This window comes from Poecilia mexicana, unplaced genomic scaffold (assembly GCF_051168715.1).
Source record: "Poecilia mexicana isolate PSO_F unplaced genomic scaffold, ASM5116871v1 scaffold_19, whole genome shotgun sequence".
Taxonomy (NCBI): Eukaryota; Metazoa; Chordata; class Actinopteri; order Cyprinodontiformes; family Poeciliidae; genus Poecilia; species Poecilia mexicana.
This window is the reverse complement of record NW_028263388.1, coordinates 5,355,042-5,381,877: the sequence shown is the minus strand read 5'-3', so window position 1 is coordinate 5,381,877 and position 26,836 is coordinate 5,355,042. Positions and strand designations below refer to the sequence as shown.

Below are 26,836 nucleotides of genomic sequence, written 5' to 3'. Positions count from 1 at the left end.
TGGAATGGATACAACCTACTGTCATGAGGAAGCAGTAGTGGTGTGCAATAGTCTTAATTTTGGCCCTTAAACTGCATCATACTACAACAATCTCTTTCTATGGATCGCTTGCAGGTGTATATGTAAATCTGTATTATTGTTGAAATGCGGGCGAAGGCCACACAGAATCATTCCTATGGTCTCAAATGGGCCCGCCACCCACACTTTGAACACAGCTGCCGTAAAGGAAAGGGGGAAGTGAAACAAACATCACTACCTTCCAGCATCCCAGCAGCATTCTACAGAGACATTGTGTTGATGTTCTGAATTTCACATCCTCTCCCTAAACTTTTTGAACTGCTGCCATCAGAAAAACAGTAACGCAACATCAAAAACAGAACCGCCAGACTGCTGCAGAGCTTTCTGCCTCAGGCTGTTTGAATGCTAAGATTATGTGCTGTTTAACTGCCCTTAACTCCGATTTTTATACATTCTTTTTATCTCTTTATTATTATTTTTTATGTTATTATGCTGAATATCCCATAGGAATGCTGTCTCATCTGCTGTGCACTGTTGGTTATGCAATAAATAGACAAGAGGTTCTGGTTTGAGTGAAGTAAAGACCTGAAAACACAGCAGTCAATGTGTTTACACTCCTGTGATGTTTTCCACTTTGTTCTGTCTTCATTTTCCCATGAAAAATGTTGCCATGAAAACACATACAAATATTATATTCGACATTAGTTAGCATGTATTTTACTGATGAAACTTTATCAAGACCAGAGTCGAGGTTGCTGCAGAAACAGGTGAAGGAATTACAGAAAAAACGACGGCGCGTTAGGGCCAGTGTGGATAGAAAAAAAAGGAGTACATTTCTGAGAAAAAAAGACTCTGAAATTTTGAGATTTCTAGAAAAAAAAAATCTTGGAAATTTCATAGTTAGAAAAGTCGAAAATTTGCAAGAAAAAAAAAAAAATCAAATTCTGAGGTTAATCTCTGAAATTTTCTAGAAAAAAACTCAGAAATCTCCGAGTTTGAAAAGTCAAAAATTTGCAAGAAGAAACTCAGACATTTCCAGGATGCTCATGCCTCATGCTGCCCTGTGCGGTTGCCAATGTCGCCCATATCAGAAACCGCCAGCGAGTGTATATTACTGTATGTTTTCTAACGTTTTTACTTGTGTGTGTGTCTCATAACAGAACAGTACCAGCTGAATAACGCAGCCTATGGTGCGTTTGGACAGGGGCTTCCGCAGCCGCATAATAACCACAGCACACTGGGACTCAACAAGTACGCCTCCCTCAAAGCTGTGGGTAAGTGGCAAACACCCTCACACTCTCCAAATGATGCTGACTGCAACCGACACAGTAACCTTTACAGTAGTCTTAAGACAGCAGTACATGACCCGCATAAAGAAGAGGCTGCCTTTCCCTCTGGACACACCAGGCGTTGATCTTAAAGACTCAACTCTACATGTTGCCCATGGCATCATTTTTCCACTAATTATCAACGACAGGGATCTAAAATCTTGCTGTTTTTCCAAATAGAAACTCCCCTTTGGGCGAGCATAGTAATTATTCTGTAGGAGAGGTTGTACCATTTTCTGATTTAGCCAGAAAATGTGGTTTTACAAAGGAGTGCTGAATGTAAATGATTTAAAAAATGTTTTCAAAAGCACTGAAAGTCTGTTGGCATTTGCAAAGCAGCCAATCCAGGAGCGCCATTTGTTTTGCTTGGCGCTGATAGGCTGTACACCTAAAAGTTGTACTCTAAAAAAAGAAATGGATGCTAGCTTCTGGGGTAAGAAAATTTCCACTACGTGTATCGATTCATATTAAGGTATGTTTGGTGTTTGAACTATTAAAATAGGAAGTCATCAGCATTTTTAGAGACAGTCTCAAGTTTTTGTGACTTTCAGCTGTTCGTCGGTGGCTGTGGTCCATAACTCCACCACGAAAACTTCACAGGTTTACCACAAGATCAGGTGATGCAAAGCTTAGAAAAATTACATAAAAGGGGAATTCAGATGTTTTACACCAAAATAATATTTATTTCAGTAGCTATGTACTTTTTTTATGCAGCCAAATATTTTAGTTTATATTTAAAAAATATCAACAGGGAAAATGGAAGCGACAGGGTTTACCACCACAATGATCAAACAGCTGTAATTAGAGGCTGACTGTTATTAAAAATTAAAGCGTTTCTACAACATTTTAGCTTTTTTTTGTTTTTAGAAAGGATGAGCCTTTAGATTCAACTTATGACATGAGACGCTTCAAAATCTGATTCATAAATGTCATCCCATTCAAGCAATAATCTAATAAAGTAGTAAAAGATGGTTCAAATTGCTTTAAATGAAATAAAGCAGGTATTGTAATTAGACTTAGACTTGATGCAGGGATGACTGTAGTGTCTGGTTCATTTAAATGATCCGTCTCTCCTGCTTTAGAATGACAAATATTTACAGACAGTTTTTAGACTTATGATGGGGGGATTTATGAAACTGTACGACACGCATATCTTCACGTTCATCATCTCCGTTGCACTTTTCAGGAAGTCTGTCCTTCTTAGGCTGCCATATGCTGCCAAGGTCTCAGCAGAGGATGAGTAAAGCTGCTGGCTCACCTTCAGGGCAAACAGTTGAAAACCCTCAGATCTTCTTCAAACCTTTCCTCTCATCTTGACCTTCTTTTTCTTTTCTATTCTTTTTTTTTAAATTCCAATCCAGACTTCTTTATTTTCTGAAAAAACAAAATCAAACTCTGCTAGAGGAACTACGCTTTCATCTCCCCCTAAACAAATGATTTGAAAAGCAGGTGCAGACAAATAAAAAAACTTGACAAAAACCTCATTTTTGTGTTGGCAAACAAAAGTTTCGGCTCTGAGGGCGATGAAGCTAAACGCATCGCGGATTAAGTGTGATTCAAAGATGGGTGTTCTTCCCAAGACAGACTGTGTTTTCACATGGACGGTACGTTTAGGGCTGCTTCCATATGACTCAGCGCTGAAACACACTGTGACAAATTCAACATGACTCCAAAGAATAAACAAGTTTAAAGGGGCCAAATAGAAGAAGAAAAAAGTTTTTCCACTGTTGGCCTAATTATCAAATGAAAATTCATTTGTTTCATTTGTTGCAGTTATTTAAGAATAATGTTCTTTCTGTGGGAAAAGCTAAGGCTGAGAATAATTATATATATATATATATATATATATATATATATATATATATATATATATATATATATAGAAATAAAAACGCCATTCTTTATCCCCATTAGGAAAAAAATATTAAAATTGTACCCAAGAAAATAACCTTGAAGCTAATGCTGTTTGTAGCATGCTAACGTTTGGGAAGATAAAACCACTACAGTCATGATAATGATAAACTTAAACAATTTCATAATGATTCGACTAGAAACTTTTTTAGTGAGGAGTTGACCTGAAAGTGAAATATTTCTTGTTTCCCTATGCAGCAGAAACCGCTTCCCGTAGCTACTATAAGAGCTTTCCTGTCATGGACTTCTCCAGTTACCAACCCGTAGCGCCTCCTGCCTTCCAGCCCTCGCAGCCTAAGGAGAAGTCCTACATCCACCAGCCTCTGCCTGGGCACCGCGACCTCCACACCCCTCTGTCCATCTCCATCCCATCCAACCACCTGGAGCACTCACGCCTCCCCAAGACCACCACGCACCCGTTCATCTCCAACTCGGCCTTCAAAGCCTGGGAGCCGGCCGCCCGCCACGTCCACAGACAGACCTCCGCTCCGGCGCACACCTCCTCCTCTCTGCACAGCTCCACCCGGAGACACGGCTACTCAACACGGCGGCAGCAGAGCATAGAGAACCTGCAAGAAGTGGTTAACCAGTCCTACGGAGGTATGTACGGAGGAGGAGGAGGGCAGGGTCACCACGGCCACGGCCAGCACACTTCTCAACCCTCATACTACAACCACACCAGGCAGAAGAGTTACTCCACCCACAGCGCCACCGAGGTGACTGTCTGAGTGTTTCAGTGAGAGTGACCTACCACAATGCTAAACTCAAGAAAAACTTTGGAGCGAGCCAGGTACTGCACTTCCTTACAGTCCAACATGGCCGGAGGTTAAGCAAGGACACGCCTTCCAATGTACATGAAAAAACAAGAGCTCAGATTTTCAATGTGTGGGAAAAAACCAAGAGACAGACTCATTGCTACTCACTCTAGAAGATGAGTTAAAAACAGCCTCAGGCTCCTCTCTGCTGCATTGGGCTTGTAGATGTTCAACCGCTGCAGTTTTGCTATATCACAGGATTACAGTTGATCAAGCCCTGTAGAGATCCGGTCTGGATAAAACCAATGTTTCTCTGTCTATAGTTTAGAAGTCGGAGCTTGGTTTTGTCCACAAACATGTTTTTATTTTTAATGTTTTGGTTTTAATATGGATGTCGGAGGAGCAAATTCCAAACTTGTGTTAGCCAAGTAAAGGTTCTGGTAGCTAGCCCAGGTATGAAAAAAGAACCACATTTTAGGGAACTTATATTATGGTAGATGGAGCTCTAACTCCGGTGGAGTTAGCTGCCTAGCTAACCAGCTGATCATATTAAATCTGAGATTAAACAATGGGTTCTCATTTTACCAGAGTCTGGTACGGCCCAGAGCTTTGACACAAAAAACACAGAAACCCCCAGTATATATTCATAACAGAAGAGGAAACGGCTAATTTTAGCATTTTTCTTTGTTTTTTAATGAAATATGCTATTTACATCACCATAAACCATGATACAGAAAGATGTACTGTATCTCATCCAATGGATGAAGCATATAAAATTCAAAATTGGCTTACTATAATTGCTTTTTGTTTCTGTGTTTATAATAATGTGATCAGGTTGTCAAGCAAATCATTTGAAAAGCTAGCATACACGCTAATATTACTACTAGCCTTTTTGCTAACTTGTTTGTCCAAAGAAATTTCAACTATCTGAGAAACTGGACAGTTTTTGTCATTAATAGTAGTTCTTAAATACAATTTTCATTCTTAAAATAAAGTAGTCTCCAGGTAGTTGAAGTAAATAAAGGTTTATTTCAGAAATAGTTACATAGTAAATTATAGTTAGCCTGTGTACAAACTGGCCTATGTTTTGGGGTTATGTATATAAAACTGCTCCTTTGAGTTTTATAATTCAAACATGGTGTTTATTTTATGCATTTTCAATAAACATAGGGAGCAATAGAATAAGGAATCATGCACCTGAATTATGAATTATGTCATATTTAGTCACTTAATCACAGCCTTCAATGTAGTTTATGTGGTTTTATGTAATAGAACAACATAATGGGTACAGTTAGAAGGAAATGTTACAGCTTTTTTAAATGTATATCTATATTTTTTAAGAATATAACAAGTGAATTTTTGGCCACTTTACACAGACACCCCAAAATAAAATCCTGCGCAATCAACTCAACTCCCCTGAGAAGTCCTCTTTTGTTTCCAATTTAATCTCAGAATAAATTAAAAAAAAAAAAAAAGCGTTTTCTGATTCCAGGTGAACCAAGCTGGTAGAAACGGCCCAGAAGACCTGCAGCTGTAACTGCAGCCAGGTTCTAACAGGCAGCGACTCAAAGCTTCAGAGTGTGAATACTTCTGCAAGGCATTGAAGTGACAACTTCCTTTAACCAACAAGGGTATTTTTTCTTTTTTTTCTTTCATGTCTCTTTTGTTGCACTGTTAAGAAACATAAAAATAGTAATAAAACGGTCAAATATACATTGATTCTTTAACTTAATAGATGCAAACAACTATTTTTGTTCAAATAGTGTAGAGGTTTATGCAACTTTAGACATGTTTTTATCTTAGCTTTATGGGGCTGACTTCTGTCAAATTTTCACTTCATTCATGACCTAGAGTAAAAACAAAAAAAAAAGAAAAAAGAAGTAAAAAAAAAAAAATCAGTGTGTAAGATAACGTTTCAGTCAGAAAAAAGAGCATTTTCCAAACTATGTGACTCTTCTAGTAAATAAAATGAGCATCCCGTAGTGATCGGAGTAAGTTTAGATTCTTTAGTGACGATTAAGAAGTTTGAAAATCTGCTCGTCCAATGAGGACAGTTTGTTGAAATTGTGTTGCTTATGGTTTAGAGAGATTTAAAAAACGGTTTATTGTACAGCTGAGGAGTTTCACTCACCCTTCTTTCAGTTTACCTCCAATCCGTCGCCCTTTTCCCAGATTTTCCACAATAAAACACACTGCATCCTTTGCAATCAGGCCAAGCGTACATGGACAGCTTCCCCTGGGTCACATTAACTCGATGGTGAGGACAATTCCACCGTCATGTCAGCTTCTATCAGCCTCCATCCCAACAGGAGAGGGGTGGGGGGACAGCGAAGGAGCCAGAGGCTAAGACTCTTTAGAAAGAGGAAATAAAGGAGGTAGAGAGTAGAGGAAAATAGAACAACAAAACGTACATTGCTACGTGTTTTCCTTCCTCGGAGGGGGAAAGGAAAGGAAGTCAGTGTAGATCTGGGTCTTTCACTCCTGAACTGTCTGAGTCATAACTCCGAGTGTGTAGATGCCTGTGTGTGATTTCTGACCCGCGGGTTGTTATTCCAGGCCTGGAGGATTTGACATCTTTTATTTGATGCGGCCTGGATTTCAAAGGACGTTGTACGCAGCTGTTGCTAGGTTCACGCAGCAGCTAATGGAATCCCTCGACTGGACTTCACAGCGGACGAAACCCGCAGGAACCGTTGCAGTGTTCGGCACATCCATCCAGGAATGCTTCCCATGAGATTCGGTAATGAGATTTCTGTTGTTTTTTCTGGCAGATTTTCATTTTGTTTTTTGTTTTGTTTTTATAAAACAGTGATTCTTTTGCGTGGGTTCTGAGTTTTGGAATTAGGTAAAAACAATTCAGGTGAGACGCAACATGAAAAAAGAGTCTGAATTGTTAATTATCAACTCCTGGGTAAGACGTTGAAAGAGGATTAGAATGAATTATTGTGCTATTGCAGCAGCATAATCTCACTGAAATATTTAGGAAAAAATCCAACCATTGATTTAAATTCATTTATTTATTTCAAGAAATAATTATTTTCAGAAATATCACTTGGGGTCACCAAGTCTTCACGACAGCCATACAACACCAACCAACCTACCATCACAAACATGAACACAGAGTTTACTGAAAAAGTGAACTGGGACTGGGTGGCAGCATGGATGCTGTTTTGTTCTAAGCTGAGCCAACCGGATTTACAAGTACTTGTTAACTGTAGAGCAGCAGGTAATTGAAGATGTTAGCAAAATCTTTCACATGCGGATACAAGAACCTAACTTGGTAAAGATGTTCCCAGGGGCTTGTTTTTTAAAAAAAAAAAAAAAAACTGAAAAACTGTGAGCAACTGAAAAAAATTAACAAAGCAGCCATTTTTCAAGATGACGAACCACTAAACACATAAAAATATTAGCAGAAACTAACGCTAAACTGCCAAACCCTCAAAAGTATTAGTGGTAGATGAAGTTGGTCTCTTTAACACATAAAAAAAATGATCGATATCTAACGCTAACCATTAAGACAACTGTCATTCTGTCTGTCGCAGCTGACGACTAGAATCACATATGACTTGTGAAAAATATTAAAGGGCATAATCTGACTCTAAAAACAGTAATAACATGTATCCAAAAGATGCCTCAACAATCTGATGATTAAAAAAGGGGAATATTTTTAGTCATCCTTATTGGCCTAAACCCAGAAATGATTCACCTGATTTATTGGTAAAAACCCAGTGCATGTTTCAATGTGGATCCGTTCTTGTCCAAACTGAAATCCAGATCCTGTTTCATTCCACACATCGTCCAATCAGAATCTCATCTTCATCTTAATGGTTCAAAACAGCTTACTGCAGGTTTGAAGTATTTTCAAAAACTCCTATATTCCATGTTTTTTGATGATTTGGTTGCTTTTTACCACTAGCTGTAATCACTGGAGTATTTATAAGTGATGTGACAGAAAATAAATCAAACTCTTGTTTATCTTTCTCTGCATTCCATTTTTCTGAGCATCAATGCAGGAGTTCTGTCTATGTTTCCTGTTTATTAATGCTCTAAAAATTGTCTTAGCATCCTTCCCAGTTTCAGGGAGAAATGTTTTCTATTACTGTAAAATAACAAAAAAACAAAAAAAAAAACATTTTTGTATCTGCTTTGGTAAACTCATTAACCTGTTTGTTGTGTGTTTATAAAAAAATCTTTACCATGTGTGTAGATTACAATTTCTTTTATGCACATTGTCCTTTGTTGTTTGAGGAAGTGCATCAAATTAGAACAATCCTGCTATTTATAATCACTGTTTATGTAAAGGTATTCCTTTCTTTTATAAGGGCTGTAAACAAGTATCTGTAACTGCAGTAACATTACTCCATGTCAGGCTCAGAATGACTGTTCATTGACGAGTGGTGCAACTTTCTTATGTGCAATTTTGTGAAAAATGAAAATATTTATAGAACAGAGGAAAAGGGGACAAATGTAAACGGTGTTAATGTTCCTGTTCAAAATATAACAGATTTTGAACAGACCTGCAGAAGATCCATATTTGCATCCGTTTTTGTGAACTTGCAGGCTTTGCCATGTGAAAGCCTGCTTCCAAGACTTTGAAGCTAATCTACTGTAGCATAATTAAAAAAAAATACATGACAGATAAATGTTAATTATGTTTATATAAATGCAAAACATCAATACAGCACATTGGTGTGACAATATGCAGAAAAGGGTGTACATATATATATTGTATTCATCTGTACTTCTTACAACTAATTTATACCCAAAATGTTCTTTATAAGACTTTGTTTAGAAATGGATGCGACTTTTAAAGATGAAATAGTAAAGACCGTATAATATATGTGAGGCTTTGTCTATTTTATTTTTATGTTAAATGTTTTTAAAAGGTTTTGTTGAGGGGTTATAACTTGTTAATATCGTGCTTTCTGTTGTATTATGTACTATGATACACTGGAATATGCATTTACAATATAATCCCTGATGCACCTCAACACAGTTCCTACATATTAAGTTTGACTGTGGAGCCATCTTGTGGTCGTTTTTCGTACTACATGGACACAAAATTCACGTAATGCAGTGAAACGGAATGTTTTTCTCAACATAAAAGGAAGACGGAGAGCTTTTAGCAGAGAGACTTTAATAGTTCAGAATCAGAGCTTCATTTTCAAACATTTAACAAAACCCATATTGCGAAAGAGGTACTTTAGCATCATTTTAGAATATGTTTCACTTACACAACTTCACACTTAAAATTGGGATTAATAACATTTAAATAAAATAAAAAATGTAAAGCCTGTTTTTCCACCCTTACAGCCTTCTGTAGGTATTGTATACTTAATCTTTAATATATATATTTTTTTCATTTACAGTGACCTGCACACAATTTAGTCGTAATCGAAAAATTAAAGCTATGATTAGGATCTAAACAAGAGTCCAAAAGAAAAAACTACTTCAGATGAACTTGATGTTGTTTCAACACCATTGATAAGGCCTCTTCGTACAAATACCTGATTCTGGTACTTAGTGCATAAAAACATTATGTGCTAATAATAAAAATCCAAATGTAGCAAATCAGAGGTATGTAGCTGATTGGTCCAGGAGTTTTCAGAAAAAAGTAAAAACGATGTTACTAAATGACATGTGGTTCAAATATGTCGTCTGTTTTTTAAAGGGCTTTTTAAATACATTTTATAGATACCTTAAAATTGGTAAAAACAGGTTTCTTAGACAATGTTATAAAAAGCCAGCAGAACAGTTTTGACTAAGCTATTTTCCCCAGTGAGGGTAACCCTTGCATTTGAGCTTTAGGAATAAAATGAAAATAATACCACAACCTAAGCAGTAAAAACTTCATAGATTTTTAATTTATACTTATAAGAGGCTAAAAAAACAAACTGTCCTCATAAACTCTAAAGGGAAACCATTACATAAAGTTGATTTTTAAACTGCTTCTTCACAATGTTTTTAAGTGGACCCGGTAGCTAGCTAGATATGTAGCTAGCTGTGTAGCTAAGCTAGCTAAGTTTTACATTTTATTTTATGCGTAAGCTCAACAACCATGTTTCACCCATTTAGAGACACAGAAAATGGCCAACATTTAGTAACAGAAGCTTTGTACTGCACTCAAAAGATAAATTCCGTTTATAGATTAAGTTCAATACATGGCAGGAAGATGTTTTATAAAAGTTTTTGATGTTAAAACCTCTCCTAACAAAGCACCTTAAGGAAATGCTCGACAAATCTCGTCTTTAATGAGACAATTTCAAAAACAAACCTTGAAGGTGATTATTATTTTTTTTAAGTACAGTAAAGGGCCCTGATGACAGCAGCTTTGCTGTAAATGTGACTGGTAGCAGAGGTTGCTGGCACAAAGGTTATCAAGTGTGTTCTTCTGTATGCATAGCTTTATTTATCGCTGTCCAGTGATGTTGTTTCCTCCTGGATTCACGGCCATGGAGTCCAAGAGCGGCCGGATGGCCTGGCCAAACGGACTGCAAAATGAACGCAGGGAGAGGGACACTGAAGTCAAAACGTATCAACAAATCCAAACAATCATTCGCTTAGAGAACTTTATAGTGCCTCTTGATTTTTTTCATTTTACAAAACACAAACTTTAATGCATTTTACTGGGACTTTCTGTGGCAAACAATAAGTCCATGATGGCTCTGGAGGAGGTAAGGAGACGAACAGCTCAGGTAGAACAATCTGTTAAAGTTTGAGTTTGTTAAAAGAAGGATCAGAAGCTCCACTCCTGTTGGCTTTTTGGTTCAGTACATTGTTTGAGATGAGCAAATCACCACTTCACTACTTTAATCCTCTACTTTCACTTTGCGCTTTATCACAATGTGTTCATGTGCTAGAATGGCCCAAAGTCCAGACCCAAATCTGATTCAGTATCTGTGATGAGACGTAAAAGCTTAACGTTCACAGATGCTCTCCAACAGCAAAGAATGTTAAGAAGTTGTGACAACAATATTTCACAAACAAATTAGACATGGTTTTCCCAGAGAGGAGGAGGTGAAAACGTACGTGGAGAGTATTTCAGATGGAAGGTCTGTGATGTACGACGGGATCTTTTTACCGGTGAGGAACTGCACCACGTCGTTGCTGAAGGTGTTGCAGTTGTGCTCAAACATGTTATACGTGTCGCCTCTTCGCAGCAGGAGAATGAAGAGGAAAAACAAGTTTTATATTTTGGGGAAATTGTAACTCAGCCAACAAGAGAGAAAGGTGAGAAGGAAAAATGAAACATTTAATTAATAAATTAAAACAACAAAGACATTGATTTTGTTGTTTTATCTTATTGCAATGCACTGCAACAACATACATTTCAAAACAGCTTTACTAAAAGTCATCCAGTAAAATTACTTATTTGTCCAAACAATGGTGTCCTATTTTAATGTCTTTTAGTGAATATGTTACACATTTTTTTTAAAGGTTGATAATCGGCCAGAAAACTGCAATTGGTGCACCCTTAGGCTCGTGAAACCCTTAAGCGTGATGATGCCCCCGCCGGGTTTCCTTTGTGAAAAATGCAGAATTTGGAATCCTAGCCTAAAACATCCAGCTTCATCACGCCAGGTCAATCATGAGATTTCAGCCAAGTCTGGATGTTTTCTTTGAGAGGAAGGAAATCTGCAACCCTTATTACGTCTACCCTTGTACCCTATTTTCTCCTGCTTTCACTGTGCCGTGGTGAATACAGTTGATAGTGCTGTGGAGTAATTTTGTACCCTTCTCCTGACTGATATCTTTGCAATCTGTGGTTTTAGCTAAAAGATTAAAATGAGAAGATTTGCAGAACAGATTGGCAGATGTAAACTAAGAAAGCTGCTTCAATGAGACGGTTTAAGGGCGTCCAATCAGGTTATCACAGGGTTTTTTCTATATCATTCGCCTATTCTAACCAGATTGAGGTCCACTGTATGTACTTAAATGTCCACTGCTACGTCTTTACCTGTACTCTGACTCAGCCAGAGAGTCCAGATACTCCTGAAACAAATCTTCATTCACCTCGGTGTAACCCAAATCCACTATTGAGTTCGGCTGGCCCAGTATAGTGCCACACTGACAAAAAAGAGAACAAACATTTCAAACGTTTAGTGGACGTCGAGCTGGGAAACAAACACAAGTTGCTCGATCCATTACTGAAAATATGGAGATGATTCTTACAGGTAGGCAGTGGTTGATTCCTGCTCCACCAAAGAAAAACTCTTTTCCGTGGACAACAACACCTGTGTGCCTGGAAACAAAAAAAAAAGAAGCAAAAACACGTCTTGTTACCAGATGAAAGGTTGGATAACAAGCAGTCATTCAAGAAATATACTCACCATATGCCGTCCAACTGTCTCCCTGTGAAGATGAACACATACAGTATATCAGCAATGTATAAGGTTATATAGCTTTAGGCTCATTCTCGATAGTTTTCAGCGTATTTCATAACAAGGAAGAAAATCACAAACGTACCTAGCATAACAGGACTCAGCTGGCGAGCCATTCCCCCGGACAGGTCGTAAATGAACAGTTTCACCGGGAAAGAGTTGTTTTGGGCCATGGTGCAACAAGGAGTCCTTTCCAACTGAAACCAACGGCGAAGTTGCCTGACTGACTCGACAAAAGTTGACCTCCGGCTAGCTAGCTAGCAACAGAATACGAAAAGTGGAAGCAGTGTTATAGAAATAACGACGAGGTGCAGACTTATCTTTCAGGAAAAAAAAAAAAAAAAAAAAAAAAAAAAAAGAAAGAAAATTCAGTCAAATCCAGCCTTAGATTGATGGGCGAAGAGAGTCAGTGCTGTGTCACTGTCTTAATGTAATCATAACATGACTATCAAAAAGTGCCTCCGCATTCTGCACAATAAACTCCACCCCCTTCATTGTGATTGGTCTTCTTCTTCTTCTTCTTCTTCTTCTTCTTCTTCTTCTTCTTCTTCTTTAAAGTGAATGGAAGGCTGGCAGTGCCAAAACACAATTCCCTTTAGCCCCCATACAACCCTGGACCAGCCCTGACAATGATTTCAGTCTTACGCTGTGTACTGTATATGTACAAATATTTTCATATAAAGACTTATTTTTTATGTGTAAAACAGTTACATGTGAACTAGAACGTGTCAGTTATTAAACTACTTTATTTACTAATCTGTAATTTACAGTGTTGTGGTACTCGAAGTTGGTCTTGGTCTTAAGACCGGTCTTAAGACCAATTTTTGATGGTCTCGGTCTTGTCTCGGACTCGACCGCATTTGGTCTCGGTCTTGTCTCGGTCTCGGGCTCTGAGGACTCGGCATTTTATTTCAAGACCAGTCAAGACCGCAACTGTGAAAATATCACTAAACATACAGCATTCTGTCCACTTTATTTGTTAACATCTTTGTTTTCAGTGGATGCAAAACACACCGATTAAAATCCAAGCAACTACATGTTTCTGTTACTCCCCCCACCCTCCCCACCTTTTACTCTCCCTCTTCCTCCCCTCCCCACCTTTCACTCGTGCGCGGCACTCCAGGACATGCGCAGTGGTTTCCTCTCAGCGGCAGAAAATGTTTGTCTAATCGTCAGTAATATAATAGCGCTGCATAAATAGTAAGAAATCCGATGGCCACAGCTAACTCAGCAGCGCTTCGCTTTCACAGACGGTGGGGACAACGTCTAACTTTTTTCGTCACTTAGAAAAGTAGCTCAAAGAAGGTAAGCTCCGTTAACGTGATGTTATCAAAGCTAGCTGTACAGAGACACATAAGCATTGTGATGAAAAATGTTATCACTCACTGTGCTGAATTATTGTGCGGAGGTGTTGACTGACTTGTCGCATATATGGGACAACGCTATGTCCAAAAGTCTGCAATATAGTGAGGTGACATTCAGAAACAGTCGATTCTTCTCCACGGTTCTTTACTTATTAGATAGGACTGGAGTGTCACTCAGTGAGAGCCGTTGTTCTATCAGATAGCCATACGCTGTCAGGATAGCATAACATGCATTAAGCATTAAGAAATCCGACCGTCAGAGGAGTTGTCAGTTCACCATACGCAGCAAGTTATGATGAACATAAGTCATTAAATTGTTTTCAATGATAACTATATAGATATACATGTGTTGTCATGGTTTCAAAGTGTATTTAAAGCAGGGTCTGGCTGCAGCTGGAGTCAGCTACAACACATGCCCGTGTAAAACTCACTTAACCGCTAAGTCAGGATGCCATACAACTGTTAATAACAAAGTGTATGACGATCTACGTCATGATTCTATGTTGTTGATTAAATGAAATCTTATGGTAATGACGTGTCTGACAGATATAGCCGGTGTTCTATCACATAGCCATACGCTGTCAGAATAGCATACATGCAGTGAGTACCATGCCAGCGCATGCGCATTAAGTCCGACCGTCAGTGGAGTTGTCAGTATACGCAACAAGTTATGACGAAAATAAGTAATTAAATTGTTTATAATATGACATAATGTGATAACTAGATGGATATACATGCGTTGTCGTGGTTTCAAAGTGTGTTTAAAGCAGGTCTGGCTGCAGCTGGATGCCATACAACTGTTAATAACTGTTAATAATGATTTACGTCATGATTCTATGTTGCTGATTAAATAAAATCATATGGTAATGACAGCGTATGCATATCTGAGCTAAGCGTACGACTATCTGACAACGTATGCTGATCTGACAGAACACCATGATCTGACCTGACAGAACACCCGTTCTTTGTTCTTGTAATGCTCTGTATACACTGCATCATTATTTTATTTTATTATGTACGTTAATATTTAAATTAACAAATAACTAAAACACAAGAACGAAAGAGCACGCAGAGCATGCACATTGCTCTTTGATTGTTTTTGTTCAAAGTGGCAGCTGTAATGTCTACCATGGTGTCAGACTACCTGGCTTCATGTACTGGGATAGAGAGTGAAAACAGTCACGAAGAGCGCCTTCTGTTTGGTTACTTCTTGCTTGTTGCTCCTTGGTCAGTGTTCGTAGTTGAGCGTATTTACCATCAGGGCATTGCCTCAATTGCTATGTTTAATGGTGCAGACAGTGGTGGTTTCTTATATGAGCAATATGGGCAAATGCCCAGGGCGTTATGTTTTTAGGGATGGCACGAGACCATCACACTTTTTAGCACATAAATGGAATATTTAATATTGGTCAAATGTATTAAGTATTTAATATCTAGGTGTTTTATGGTAATATGGATCTTTCAGATTATTTTGAGAAGCAATTTCGATCATATTTTACATTTTATTGTCATGTAGCGCGGGCCGCTGGTCTTGGTCTTGACTCGGTCTCGACTTCCCTCGGTCTTGGTCTTGACTTGGTCTCGGACCCCAAAAGTCTTGGTCTTGTCTCGGTCTCGATACACTCTGGTCTTGGTCTTGTCTTGGTCTCGGGTTAGGTGGTCTTGAACACAACACTGGTAATTTACATAAAAATATTGTACACAAAAAAACAACGTGCAAGAAAATGTGCCAACATTTGAAATTAAAAGGGAAAAACCCAAGAGGACAATTTGGCATCTCCTCTTTGTTTGCTTCCCAATGTGAGTGTAGACTTTAGATATCCATAAAGAAGTCCAGATTAATAAAGATTGTAACAGGGTAGATTTAGTAAGTAATAGAATTAAGAGTTTATGTACATCCTGTCTTGTTATATAGCTCAAAGGATTTCTATTTTGTCTTTCTTCTCTAAAAGCCATTCTCAACTATGAAATAATGTTTTTAGACTTATACAATTTAAAGTAAAGTTTAGGTTTATGTCTTACCCTGCTAATAAAAGCATTGAGGGAATTGATGAGCAGATCATCTAGCTAAATTGTATTTGGAAGAAGCTAGAATTATGGAAATTGCCTTTAGTAAATCTGAAATAAAATTTATTATCAAGTACCAAGTTAAATCTGGATGACAGCAGCTTTGGGAGGAGGGAACTAAAGATCAACATTTGTTTCGCATACAGAAGAAAGTAGGGAGAATTGAAACAATTGAAGTAAGTTGAAAAGAACAAGCAGCGATTACAAAGTTACAGCTACAACATGCAAGGTTGTAGCCAACAGTGAGGGTAATCATTCAATAGGTAAATGTGGCATGGACAGTAAAACATAAAATTTAATGTGAACAACATAGTGTGTGTGGAGAGAGATTTAAAACAAGAATTAAAGAAATATTAAGGATGAGTAGGGCATTGGTTGAACATAAAAAGATAATGAAAATATTTATTACATTTCTAAAGGAAATGGGAATACATATTCAAGAATATAGTTTAATTAGGTAAAACAGATACTCTGGTTTACACTCCAGCACAGTAGATGGCGATAATACAAAAACAAAAAACAAGAAGAAAAAGATGTTTTGGCACCACTTCGCTTCCAAACTGGCGCGTTCACGTACCTGATCTCCCATTGAAACTATCCTGGACTTGTAAGTTGTGGAGCGCGGTAAGTGATGAGTACCACTGAGTATCTCTTATTCTTGTGTTTATTTTAGTTGACATAGTTTATACGCATCACTAGGGAGACGAAAGCGTCATTAAAGGAGGTGGAAGTTACCAGTTTATTAACATAGATTGGTTACGTTAAGCTAGCTAGCTAGCGTTATTGTTAGGCTTAAGTTGGTTTTATTTTAGTGGTAATAATGGCACTAAGTAAATCTTAGCTGATTTCTAACTTGCGTGTAGTGTCAACGTGCGTATTGGAGAGTTTCGCTTAACACTTTGCTGCACAACAGTTGAAGCATTGGAATGGATTTGTGAATACGAAGTTTCTGCGTAAGCAACGTTGCTTACGTACGAAGCTTGGGTGAATAATGTCTTGTTGAAATGACTGCATCCTGGTGCAGAGCTGAAAGCCGGCCAGATGGCGGAGTGGAACACTTACTACCAGAATGAGGACGAGGAGCAAGAACAAGAGGAAGCGGAGCTGTCTGGAGGTAAAACCGGACCACGTCCATGTCTGAGCCAGCTGCCTGCCAACACTCTGATATGTCCAGATCCATACCTGAGTCCAGTGAACTTATCGTCTTGATTTAAACAACAACAACAAAAACAGATTGACGTAGGTTAATATGGTGGAAATGGTCGTCAGAAAATGGGTCACTATTAAGGTCATAAAGTTCTGCAACAAATTCCTAAGGTACTACACCATCACTTGTGCCAAATTCTGATTTGAATGTTGTAGCTGAAGTCGAGTCTCAATAGACCAGACAACATTATTCCAATTTTGTTATGATCAAATATTTTTAAGTTGTGAATTTCATCTCTTTATCTGATGGAGAGAGACCCAGTGTCTTCTTCTGCTGCTGTAGTTCATATTTAGCTTAAGAGATTATATTCTGTGCACCTTGCTTGTGACAAACGGTTATTCTTTGATATACCTCCAGACTGCACATATGTGTGCTGTGCCACACAGTAGCATATTTGACATTCCCCAACATATAGCTCTAACTTAAAGCGCAGTCTTTCCTCAGGCATGCACTTAACATACTTCCATCCACCCCTCTCTTGAAAATAAGTTCGAGATTCTACAATCACAAGGTCATGGTGACATCACAAAATGCCACTAATCAATCTAGCATTTTGTTTTTTGTTTTTATTAAGTTTCTCTTTTTAAAGTGTTTAGTCGTGTTCTTTATCCTGGATTTCAGAAAAGTTGAAGGTAAAATATTGCAAACCGAATCACATGTCTGTCTATGACAGGAGATTACAAAGTGTCAGGCAGAGACAGCCTGGTCTTCTTGGTCGACGCTTCAAAGGAAATGTTCATCAAAGGCGAAGATGGACAACCCTCTAACTTTGACATGACCATGCAGGTAAGAACTTCAGCTTTTTTTCATCCTGTTGATATTCTGTTACTTCTGTATTCCCTTAAAACAACTAAAAACTCACATCTTTATGTGTTTTCAGTGAAACATTCTTGAAATCTTTTCAAATATTCAAGTTGCTGAGAAGAATTCATCCGCATCTCGTGTTGCCGTAGGTCGTGCGGAGCGTGTACACCAGTAAGATCATCAGCAGCCACCGGGACCTGGTGGCTCTGGTGTTTTACGGCACAGAGCAGAGCAAGAACCAGAGGAACTCATTCAAACACGTTTACGTGTACCACGATCTCGACGAACCAGGTCAGAGGTCGCACGGCGACGAAAAGGGGAAAGTTATAGGGTGAGACGTTAAACCTGTGCCCCTTCAGGTGCGAAGCGGGTTCAGGACGTGGATGCTCTGCGGGGCGAGAAAGGCGCGCAGCTGGCGGCGCAGACCCTGGGGAGCGGGGAGACGTCTCTGGGCGACGCCCTGTGGTGCTGCGCCAACCTCTACAGCGACATCAAGCTGCGCCTCTCGCACAAACGCCTCATGATCTTCACCTGCAGGGACGATCCACACGGGGGCGACAGCACCAGGGACCGACAGGCCCGCACCAAAGCCAGTGACCTGAAGGAGACCGGTCAGTTTGGAGAAAAAGCTGCCTGTGTTTATATGGTTAGAAAAATGTCTTCTGTCAAGAAATTACATTAGGTTGCTGACTTCCTTTATAGGAACTATTCACATATCCATCAAATTGATGCCTAGCTTTTATTTTATGTTCCTTGGTTTACTTGTTTACTTACAGGTATGAATCCCAAATAACTTTGTTGTATCAGATATTGCCTTTGACTTAGCCATGGATTTTCCATTTCTCAACTTGAATTTTCATGTGTATTTTGACTTATTGTCACATATCCCTCCAACGATCCCCTGGTAGAATTCATGGTGGATTCAAATTTACAGTATCTAGGTGTCTAAATATGGTAGGAAAACCCCCATAAGAACGTGCAGCTGGTAAATCAAAGCTGTTTTCTAAGTTCACAGCAGCATCTGACACACAAACAGTTTACAGTTTCTTGTTTGATCAGCCTGTCTGATCTGACCCGACTCCTCCGGGTGTTCTCAGGTGTTCTCATCGATTTAATGCACCTGATGAAACCGGGCGGCTTCGACGTGTCGCTCTTCTTCCGGGACATCGTGAGCCCGCCCGAGGACGACAGCGAGCTCGGCCTGCAGCTGGAGCCGTGCGACAAACTGGAGGACCTTCAGAAACGGGTCCGAGCCAGAGAGACCAAAAAGAGAGCCTTGGCCAGGTGACAGGAAAAAAAAAAAGTTTTTTTCTGTTTCTACACAGAAAAAACATCTGTCTCCATTTTGCCCTTTACTTGTACTAGATCAAATAGTAGCAGACTGGCAACTGTGTAGTATTAGTACAAATAGGACATAGACAGATCATAATCTGCAGTTCAAACCAGATATTTACATACACTGATGACTTTTTGTCATTATTCATTAAGCCAAAACTGTACAAAAAATTATATATAACAAACAACAATTTTTTCTGTAAACCCAAAACTCCTCAAGTGCCGTTCACACCCTGCCCGTCCCTGTGCTGTGTTGTTCAGGTTAAGCTTGACTCTTGGTGAGGGTCTAAACGTAGCGGTGGGTGTGTACGCAACTGCGGTGTCAGCTCGGAAACCCGCCTCCGTCAGACTGTACCGGGAAACCAACGAACCGGTGCGCAGCAAAACCCGCACCTTCCACACGCAGACCGGCAGTCTGCTGCTGCCCAGCGAGATAAAGAAGGCCCAGGTATGTGGCAGCTGGGTTTAAATATGAATGAACTTCTTTAAATGAAATTATTAGCATTGTTTAGCTGTAATGCTTAGGACCATTTCTGAAAGCCTGATGGGGCTTATGTGGGCCAAAGCCCGGTCCCAAAAAATACGTTGTTCTTTACTTCACATGTGTGCATTAGTAACATTTTCAGGCTATTTGTAATTTAGAATAATAATAAAAGAAACAAAGCTATGGCAGAAAGTAACATTTTATTTCAGCTCAAAGAAAATCCGATATAAATAATTCTTTTATTTTAGGTGTAAAGATGCAGTTAGTCAACGTGGGGCGTGGCGCTGCTCACCGCCTCGTCACCACTGTATCGAACTCAGCTCAGGTGGCATAGTGGCACGCTATGTATCTTTAATTGTGTTCTAAAAACAAAAGTTCTACAACTCACCCTAAGAATCTGAGAAACGTTACTGCAGACATCAATTCCTTCAGATGTTTTCTTCCCCTCGGCATCTTCATCTTCTTTTAAACCACTTAAATAAAATCCTTTGGTAAGCTAAATGCACGCTTCGCACTTTGAGCTCACATCACGGCAAATGACGACCACTAGGGGGCGTCAGCTGACCACAGTTTGGGAGAGACAGGTTGAGAGGTATGGGGTGAGTTAAGTTTTGTTTAAGGGTTAGGGTAAATGTCTGGGTTAGACATAAATGCAGTTATTAAAATGAATGGACAGGGTAAAATACGGGTAAAAATACTGACTTGTGTGTGTTGTAGGTGTACGGTAGGAAACAAATAGTGATGGAGAAGGATGAAGTGGATGCCATCAAGAAGTTTCACAACCCGGGACTGTTTCTGATCGGATTTAAGCCAATGGAAAAACTCAAACTGCATCATCACATCCGACCTTCTGTCTTCATCTACCCTGAGGAGGGCGAAGTGAAAGGTAGAACTGTGGATCTGTTCTGATATTTTATGTAGTTTAAAAACTCCTCTTATCTTCTGTCTGCATTTAAGGGAGTAGAATTGACTCCTCAGACTAGCCAGCAGCAAACACCTGGTGGAACTGCTCATCAGCTGAGCTCATTATAGGAGCTACTTCTCTGAGCAACACTGGTAATAGAGGAGCCATGTTTTGATGACTTCCTGAAGGCGGAGTTTCAGGAGGACCAGGAGCTTCTTAAAGAGACAGGCTCAATTTCAAGATGTTAAATTTTAAAGTCCAATTTCGTTTAAGTCATATATACTATATGTAGCATTTTTATAACAACTGAAGTTACCATAGATACTTGATTGTGTTTTAAAATGCCACTATGTGTCTTGAATATACATAACACTGCCCCTTTAAAACTGTTTTGTTTTCTTTTTTTGCATGTTTGTTGTTGTTTTGCTGCTCCAGGAAGTGCCTGTCTGTTCTCGGCCCTGTTGAAGAAGTGCATTGAGAGAAACGTCTTTGCTCTGTGTCGCTCCGTCTTCCGCCGAAACTACCCACCCAGATTTGTTGCCTTGGTGCCTCAGACGGAAGAAGTCGACGAAGGGAAGGTCCAGATCACACCTCCAGGTGAACAACCGTTGGCATTCTCGTATTTGCTGTGAATCTTGGTGGTTTTAGGATTGCAAGAACCCAAAAGATTAAACCTAGATCAGGAAGTTGAATTAATAAATGGAGTCTCTGATAGTGTTCATATTAAGTTTTTTTTTTTTTTCCTACGATGGATGTATGTCGATCTACTCTCTGCTCCCTTCATCAGGTTTCAATGTCATCTACCTGCCGTATGCCGACGACCTGCGAACTCTCGATCCTCCTAGATGTCCGCCGGCCTCACAAACACAGGTTAACAAGATGAAGGAGATCATCCAGAAGCTCCGCTTCAAGTACAGGTCAGTTTATGAAGACACAGATTTTAGAAAAATCCTCACATGTAAAATATATTTCTTACACTTCTGCTGTTAGCAAGCAGTTTTGCCAGTTTCTAGTTTTCTCCCAGAACATTGAGAAGCTTGGAGTATACAGAGGGAGGGAGCTGCCGGTAATCATGTCACCAGTGTGTTTTGTTTTTTTTGTTTGTTTGTTTGTTTTGCTGTTTTGAGTTTCAGAAGTCCATAATTTTCAAATTTTGTGCCTCCAAAATTTCTATGTTTTTTTTTTTTTTTTTTTTTTTCATTTTAATTTCTTTTTATTGATTGCACTGTTTTCGGGGGGGAATTCATTTATATTAATTTATTTTGGTCTGTTTGCAGTGCCCTTGACACGCCGTTGTATAGATGTGATGACATCACATTATACTTCCTTTCTTTATTCTATTTACTGTAGTCCTCTACATAAGCTGCTTCCTTCCTCCTCCATGTCATGCAGGAGTGATGCGTTCGAGAACCCAGTCCTGCAGCAGCACTTCAGGAACCTGGAGGCCCTGGCTCTGGACATGTTGGCTCCAGAGGACATTGAGGATCTAATCAGTAAGAAGCCGACTACTTTGCTTTCTGTTCCCCACATTCAGTACTTCTATCTTAACTCTCTAACCTTCTTTCTTCTACATGTGTTTTTTTTTCTTTCTTTTTTCTTTTCCCACACCTCAGTGCCTAAAGTGGACCAGATTGACCAGCGGCTCGGCCCTCTGGTGGACGAGTTTAAGGATCTGGTCTACCCTGCCGGGTACAACCCAGAGACCAAACCGGCTCCCAAACGGAAAACGGGTTAGACCCTCGATTCGGTTTCCGCCGCCGTACTTCAGATCAGACGCCGTTTCCAGCCTGATGGTGTCTTTCTCTCTGCGTGCAGCCGATGGCGGAGCCGGGGCCGAGAAGAAGCCCAAAGTGGGGGCGACGGCGGATGAGCTGAAGGCCCACATGCAGAATGGCACTCTGGGAAAGCTGACCGTGGCGGTGCTGAAGGAGGCCTGCAAGCAGTTTGGGATCAAAACCACCGGGACCAAGAAGCAGGATCTGATAGACGCTCTGAGCGAGCGACTGGGTTCATGAGGACGCTTTCAGACGCTTTCAGATGTTCAGGGAGGTTGTATTTTTTTTATGCGCCGGATTAGAGAAGTAGTGAAAGTTAAGTGGAAGAATAAGCTGAACGTCTTCACTTGTATTGTGAAAATCCCAGATCTTCTTTTCCAGGCGGAACCACTGGCGCACGCCTGTAATTAAACAGACAACAAGTGATGATTATTGATAATGTGTTACATTAAAACGTTTCTTTATAAAAGCGACTCTTATTTTTTGTATTATTTCAAACTGAAAGAGATCGTAGGTCTCAGGCAGCATTTCCAGTTCTGCCGGAAAAGAAGGCGCGACACACCTGGAGGCGTTCTGGCATCTCAGTTCAGGTTAATAATTCAGAAGCGCTGATCGTGTTGAGGGAGCGTCTCCGCGCTCAGCAGGAAGGAAACATCCAGCGTGTGAGCTGTCAGAACCAGACGACGTTCCTCAGGAAGGTTTACGCCAACACACATACACATACACACACAAGGTAACGACTCTTCAGATCCCTTTTACTGTTCAGAAAGGCAAACATGGACTTTGTGCTTGGTTGATCTTTGCTTATTGAAACCATGCGTTTCCGGATTGTTGCTTCAAAATAAAGGTGTGAGGTTTGTAATGTGTGTTTGTGCTGTTTTTGTAAAGACTGATGCTGAAATGGAGTGTCAGTGTGAGAACAACGCCGAGGCTGCCCCTGCTGGTAGGAAACTAAAGTTTACAAGAAAAAAAAGCCATTATTTAAACATGTCACAGTGTAGAAATTGATTTTACCTCAGAAGGCCTTGCATATAAAAGATGCTGCAATCGGTCTAATTATGGAATGCTGTGTGACTCGTGATACATGTGAAGACACACACACACACACACACACACCCTACATAATAAGTGGGAAATAGCAGTACTGTAGTAATAACCCTTCTTTATTTGGTGTAGGCTGGTTCATGGGAGGCAGCAACGTCCAGATGGGAGGCTTCGCTGTGGTGGGCTACCTTCTCTACAGATTTTCACAAAGTCAGTCGCCACGACGACCTCGCATATTCACAATCTCATTTTAAACAAACAAAAAGTACTCAAAGAGTAGCTGTGTTGTTCTGCTAATGTGTCTTTTGCTGAAGTCTGGAGCTTGGACACAGTGCATGTGTGTGTGGTGGTCTGATCAATGTCCAAATTTAAATCACATCAAGAGGTTATGACACAACCTTACACATACTGAATGTGGTAACAAATCATGCAAAGAGTGAAACAAAAGATTTAGTAGATGTTTAAAGTTTTAATTAAAGCATATTTGCCTGTTATGGCCTTTGCCATCAAATGTATCATTTCCTTTATCAGATACAGTAAAATCCCACGAAAATACATATACATATGTACAATACATTGTGATTGTAACGTCACCAAATTTGACAAAACTTAAGACACTTTTAAATACTGCCACAATTCCCCTTATTTTCTATTTCATGATACAAGGATTGATAATATATTATAATAAAGGACTAAGGTGAGTATTATATGGAATTCTTTGACTGTGTGAGTAATTTTTATCCAGATGTTTTAAGCCGTTTGGTTTTCCTGCAGCTCTCCCAGCGCTGATCCGTTGGCCGATCCGTTTCTTCTGCTACATAACCGGTGAGTTTTTGTTATTTGTTTTTCCCTCTGACATCTTGACGAAGTTTGGCCGGAACCAAAATCACAAGGCAAACATTTTGTTGGTCCTGCCTCAGGTCTATCAGCTCTTTGGGGCTGGGTGAGCCGCCTGGTCGGAACCTTCCGCGGTACGAACTATAAGTCTTATTCCCAGTGACGAGTTTCCATACGAGAAGTTAAAGCAGCCTAAATAAAATGCTTTTACTTTTCTCCTTTTTGTCTCAGGAATCAAGAACCTGTTGAAATGGGTTTCTCGGGTTTGGCGGTTTCTAGTCGGTGAGCTCCTCTTCCTCTTCTGTAGGGTGATATTTCAGTGTTTCATAAATTCAAGTCAAAATGAACTAGCAGCTATTCCAGCAACATAAACACAAAAGACTGTAATTACAACTTAGACTAACGTCTTCATTTGATGTGTCCTCAGCATTTTCCTCCAAACTCAAGTGGATGGTTCCCATCATCAGAGCCATCACAGGTCATTATACTCTTCTTTATTGTTTTAAATTGTGTGGTAATTTCCCAAGGGTTCTCCTTACCTCCGATAATCCTCCTCATTTAGGGGGAACACGCACTTATATTTTGAAAAGTAAATCTACTTTAATGTTTTTACAAAGGTATTTAAATTTCTGATAATGCGTTGCCAATTTACTGACAAAAACAGAATGTGTCCTTCCAAAATAGCAAACTTTGTAAGAATACTATTCAGTCTTCCAACTGGATTGACAGTAATTACTTCCATCATTGCAAATATATAAACTAAGAAAATGTTTTACGTCAGTGAGTGTATTTGCAATCACACCTCCAGCCCTTTTATTTCCTGAAAAGCTCTAATTATAGGGTCTACTAACAGTGGTGGCTCTTGCATGAATGTGACCCTGGGTGAGCTCGTCCGTCTGCCCCCGACACCCCAACAACTTTCCAACAACATTGTTTAAGCATTTACACTAAAACTTCTCACGTCTACAGGATCGTCTGATGATGGACCACAGATCAGTGGCACTTCAAGGGAGTCAGATTTGAGGTTGATCTTCCTGGGGCCAAACGTAGCAGACCGAAACATCATAGCAGACAATTTGTTAGCATTAGGCAGCAACAAGACGAGACCATTCAGCAACGTGGTGAAGAAGGGCATCAAGCAGAGCACGGTGCTGGACGGCAGAGAGATTACAGTAATCAACACCCCCGATGTTTTAGGGTCGTCAATGGGGAACGCAAGCCGCGCCAGGGAGGCCCTAAGGAGCCTCCAGCTCACTAGTCCCGGCCCGCATGCCTTTCTGCTGGTTATCAAGGCTCAAGGCTCCGGCGAGTCGGTTGGCCAGGACCTCACCCGAGCCATTCAAGGCGCCCTTGAACTGTTTGGAGAGGGAGTCACGGGATACATTATCCCGGTGATCTCTTATGTGGACGGCAGACAAAGCTTCACCATGGATGAGCTGCTGGAGGGGCTGGAAAAGGCCTGCTCTATCTGTGGTCAGAGTCCAGAGCTTGTGGACATCAGCGGATACGTTCCACCTACAGGAAAGTATTCAAGTAGAAGGTCTAAAGACTGTGCTTACAGAGATCTGGTTGAGCGTGTGTTAGATGTAAAGGAGAACAGGGGCCATTTTGTCCATGAGGTGTACAAGAGGGAGGTCGAGCTGAGGGAGACGCTGCTGGATGACATGTCCTCCGCACTGGCTCAACAACTGGGCCACAGGTAGATAGGGGAACTACACGGCGAGAGGTGTTGGAGCGTTTGTTAGCCTTGGCCAAAGAAAATTTTAAAAACACACACACATATATATATATATATATATATATATATATATATATATATATATATATATATATATATATATATATATATATATATATATATATATATATATATATATATATATATATATATTTCCATTTGCCCTGTGGTTTTGTCAGTATCTGTGTTTCCATCGAAAATGTATGTAAAACTTTGTCGATGTTCTGATAATGTCGAAAAAACACATTTGTGATAGCGGTGTTTGCATGAAATAACAAATGCTGTTATAAACACATGGAAATAAGTTTGTACACACAATAAGTTATTAAAAAACATCCTCCAACTACCTGTCGTCTTCTTCTTTGTGGTTTGGGCCTGTGGTAACATCCGGTTGTTGAACATGTGACTCCAGAAAAATGTCTTCATTTCCATCACGCCAAAACTTTTTATCGAAAAACTATATATTTATTAATTGCAGCATTTCCTATAAAGCTGCAGGATGTAATTTTTATAAGGTGTTTCTTTCAGCTAATGTCTGTAGAAATGCACCACTCCCAACCAAAACTAACCAATCAAAGCGAGGAGGCGGGTCCTGGCACAAGATTAGTAAACATACTTTTTCTATTTAGAAAAAGAATCAGTGCTTTCCTGGTTTTAGAATTAGAGAAGCAAAAAATATATAATATATTGACTGGTCAAACCAGGATTAAATAATTATTCTAGTGATTATTGTTGCATCCGACCACAGTTTGTTATTAAAAAGCATTGTGTGAAGAGGGGCTTCCTAGTTTTAAGTTTTCAAAATAATCAATAGAACTTGCTAACCCATACCTGGATTCATATTAACTGAAGAGGCCAAAGAGGTACACCACAGGTAAAATATA

The 26,836-nt window shown here is 39.7% G+C and overlaps 4 protein-coding genes across 5 annotated transcripts in view; 3 read left to right on the top strand and 1 right to left on the bottom strand.

Moving 5' to 3' along the window:
- shisa8b (shisa family member 8b) overlaps positions 1 to 8,477 on the top strand; it is a 29,610-nt gene extending 21,133 nt beyond the window's left edge. The window contains exons 3-4 of the mRNA XM_088016313.1: positions 1,179 to 1,292; positions 3,456 to 8,477. Coding sequence (XP_087872439.1) covers positions 1,179 to 1,292; positions 3,456 to 3,985 — 644 coding nt within the window. The 3' untranslated portion in view covers positions 3,986 to 8,477. The remainder of the gene's footprint in view (positions 1 to 1,178; positions 1,293 to 3,455) is intronic.
- Positions 8,478 to 9,132: 655 nt separating this feature from the next.
- Positions 9,133 to 12,892, bottom strand: desi1b (desumoylating isopeptidase 1b). The gene is made up of 6 exons (XM_088016312.1): positions 12,479 to 12,892; positions 12,343 to 12,364; positions 12,185 to 12,254; positions 11,970 to 12,079; positions 11,042 to 11,164; positions 9,133 to 10,503 (listed from the first exon to the last, which is right to left on the bottom strand). Exons 1-6 carry the CDS (start codon positions 12,564 to 12,566, stop codon positions 10,422 to 10,424), a joined length of 495 nt encoding a protein of 164 aa, XP_087872438.1. The 5' UTR covers positions 12,567 to 12,892; the 3' UTR covers positions 9,133 to 10,421.
- Positions 12,893 to 16,333: 3,441 nt separating this feature from the next.
- Positions 16,334 to 22,802, top strand: xrcc6 (X-ray repair cross complementing 6). The gene is made up of 13 exons (XM_014976651.2): positions 16,334 to 16,448; positions 16,849 to 16,938; positions 17,705 to 17,817; positions 17,985 to 18,126; positions 18,195 to 18,446; positions 18,933 to 19,119; positions 19,432 to 19,618; positions 20,372 to 20,540; positions 20,994 to 21,155; positions 21,346 to 21,475; positions 21,951 to 22,051; positions 22,172 to 22,288; positions 22,374 to 22,802. Exons 2-13 carry the CDS (start codon positions 16,866 to 16,868, stop codon positions 22,571 to 22,573), a joined length of 1,833 nt encoding a protein of 610 aa, XP_014832137.2. The 5' UTR covers positions 16,334 to 16,448; positions 16,849 to 16,865; the 3' UTR covers positions 22,574 to 22,802.
- A 133-nt stretch (positions 22,803 to 22,935) lies between these two features.
- LOC106910086 (GTPase IMAP family member 4-like) lies at positions 22,936 to 26,021 on the top strand. 2 transcript variants are annotated; one of them, XM_014976655.2, is made up of 8 exons: positions 22,936 to 23,066; positions 23,222 to 23,276; positions 23,510 to 23,587; positions 24,152 to 24,202; positions 24,298 to 24,348; positions 24,446 to 24,496; positions 24,642 to 24,692; positions 25,184 to 26,021. In XM_014976655.2, the coding sequence occupies exons 2-8, from the start codon at positions 23,234 to 23,236 to the stop codon at positions 25,915 to 25,917; spliced, it is 1,059 nt and encodes a 352-aa protein (XP_014832141.2). In that variant the 5' UTR covers positions 22,936 to 23,066; positions 23,222 to 23,233; the 3' UTR covers positions 25,918 to 26,021. The 2 variants fall into 2 exon arrangements, with proteins under 2 accessions (XP_014832141.2, XP_014832140.2); XM_014976654.2 differs by having other exon boundaries at positions 22,936 to 23,276.
- Positions 26,022 to 26,836: the final 815 nt, after the last annotated feature.

Bases quoted from the DNA above. Each gene is read 5' to 3' on its own strand.
- LOC106910086 (XM_014976654.2), top strand. From the start codon at position 23,195: ATGTGTGTTTGTGCTGTTTTTGTAAAGACTGATGCTGAAATGGAGTGT. The intron at 23,588-24,151 runs GTCAGTCGCCAC...GTTTTCCTGCAG, and splicing joins TCTCTACAGATTTTCACAAA to CTCTCCCAGCGCTGATCCGT. The intron at 24,349-24,445 runs GTACGAACTATA...TTTTTGTCTCAG, and splicing joins CCTGGTCGGAACCTTCCGCG to GAATCAAGAACCTGTTGAAA.
- desi1b (XM_088016312.1), bottom strand. From the start codon at position 12,566: ATGGCCCAAAACAACTCTTTCCCGGTGAAACTGTTCATTTACGACCTG. The intron at 12,255-12,342 runs GTGAGTATATTT...TTTTGTTTCCAG, and splicing joins AGACAGTTGGACGGCATATG to GCACACAGGTGTTGTTGTCC. The intron at 10,504-11,041 runs GTACGTTTTCAC...TTCATTTTGCAG, and splicing joins CCATCTGAAATACTCTCCAC to TCCGTTTGGCCAGGCCATCC.
- xrcc6 (XM_014976651.2), top strand. From the start codon at position 16,866: ATGGCGGAGTGGAACACTTACTACCAGAATGAGGACGAGGAGCAAGAA. The intron at 17,818-17,984 runs GTAAGAACTTCA...GTGTTGCCGTAG, and splicing joins ACTTTGACATGACCATGCAG to GTCGTGCGGAGCGTGTACAC. The intron at 22,289-22,373 runs GTTAGACCCTCG...CTCTGCGTGCAG, and splicing joins GGCTCCCAAACGGAAAACGG to CCGATGGCGGAGCCGGGGCC.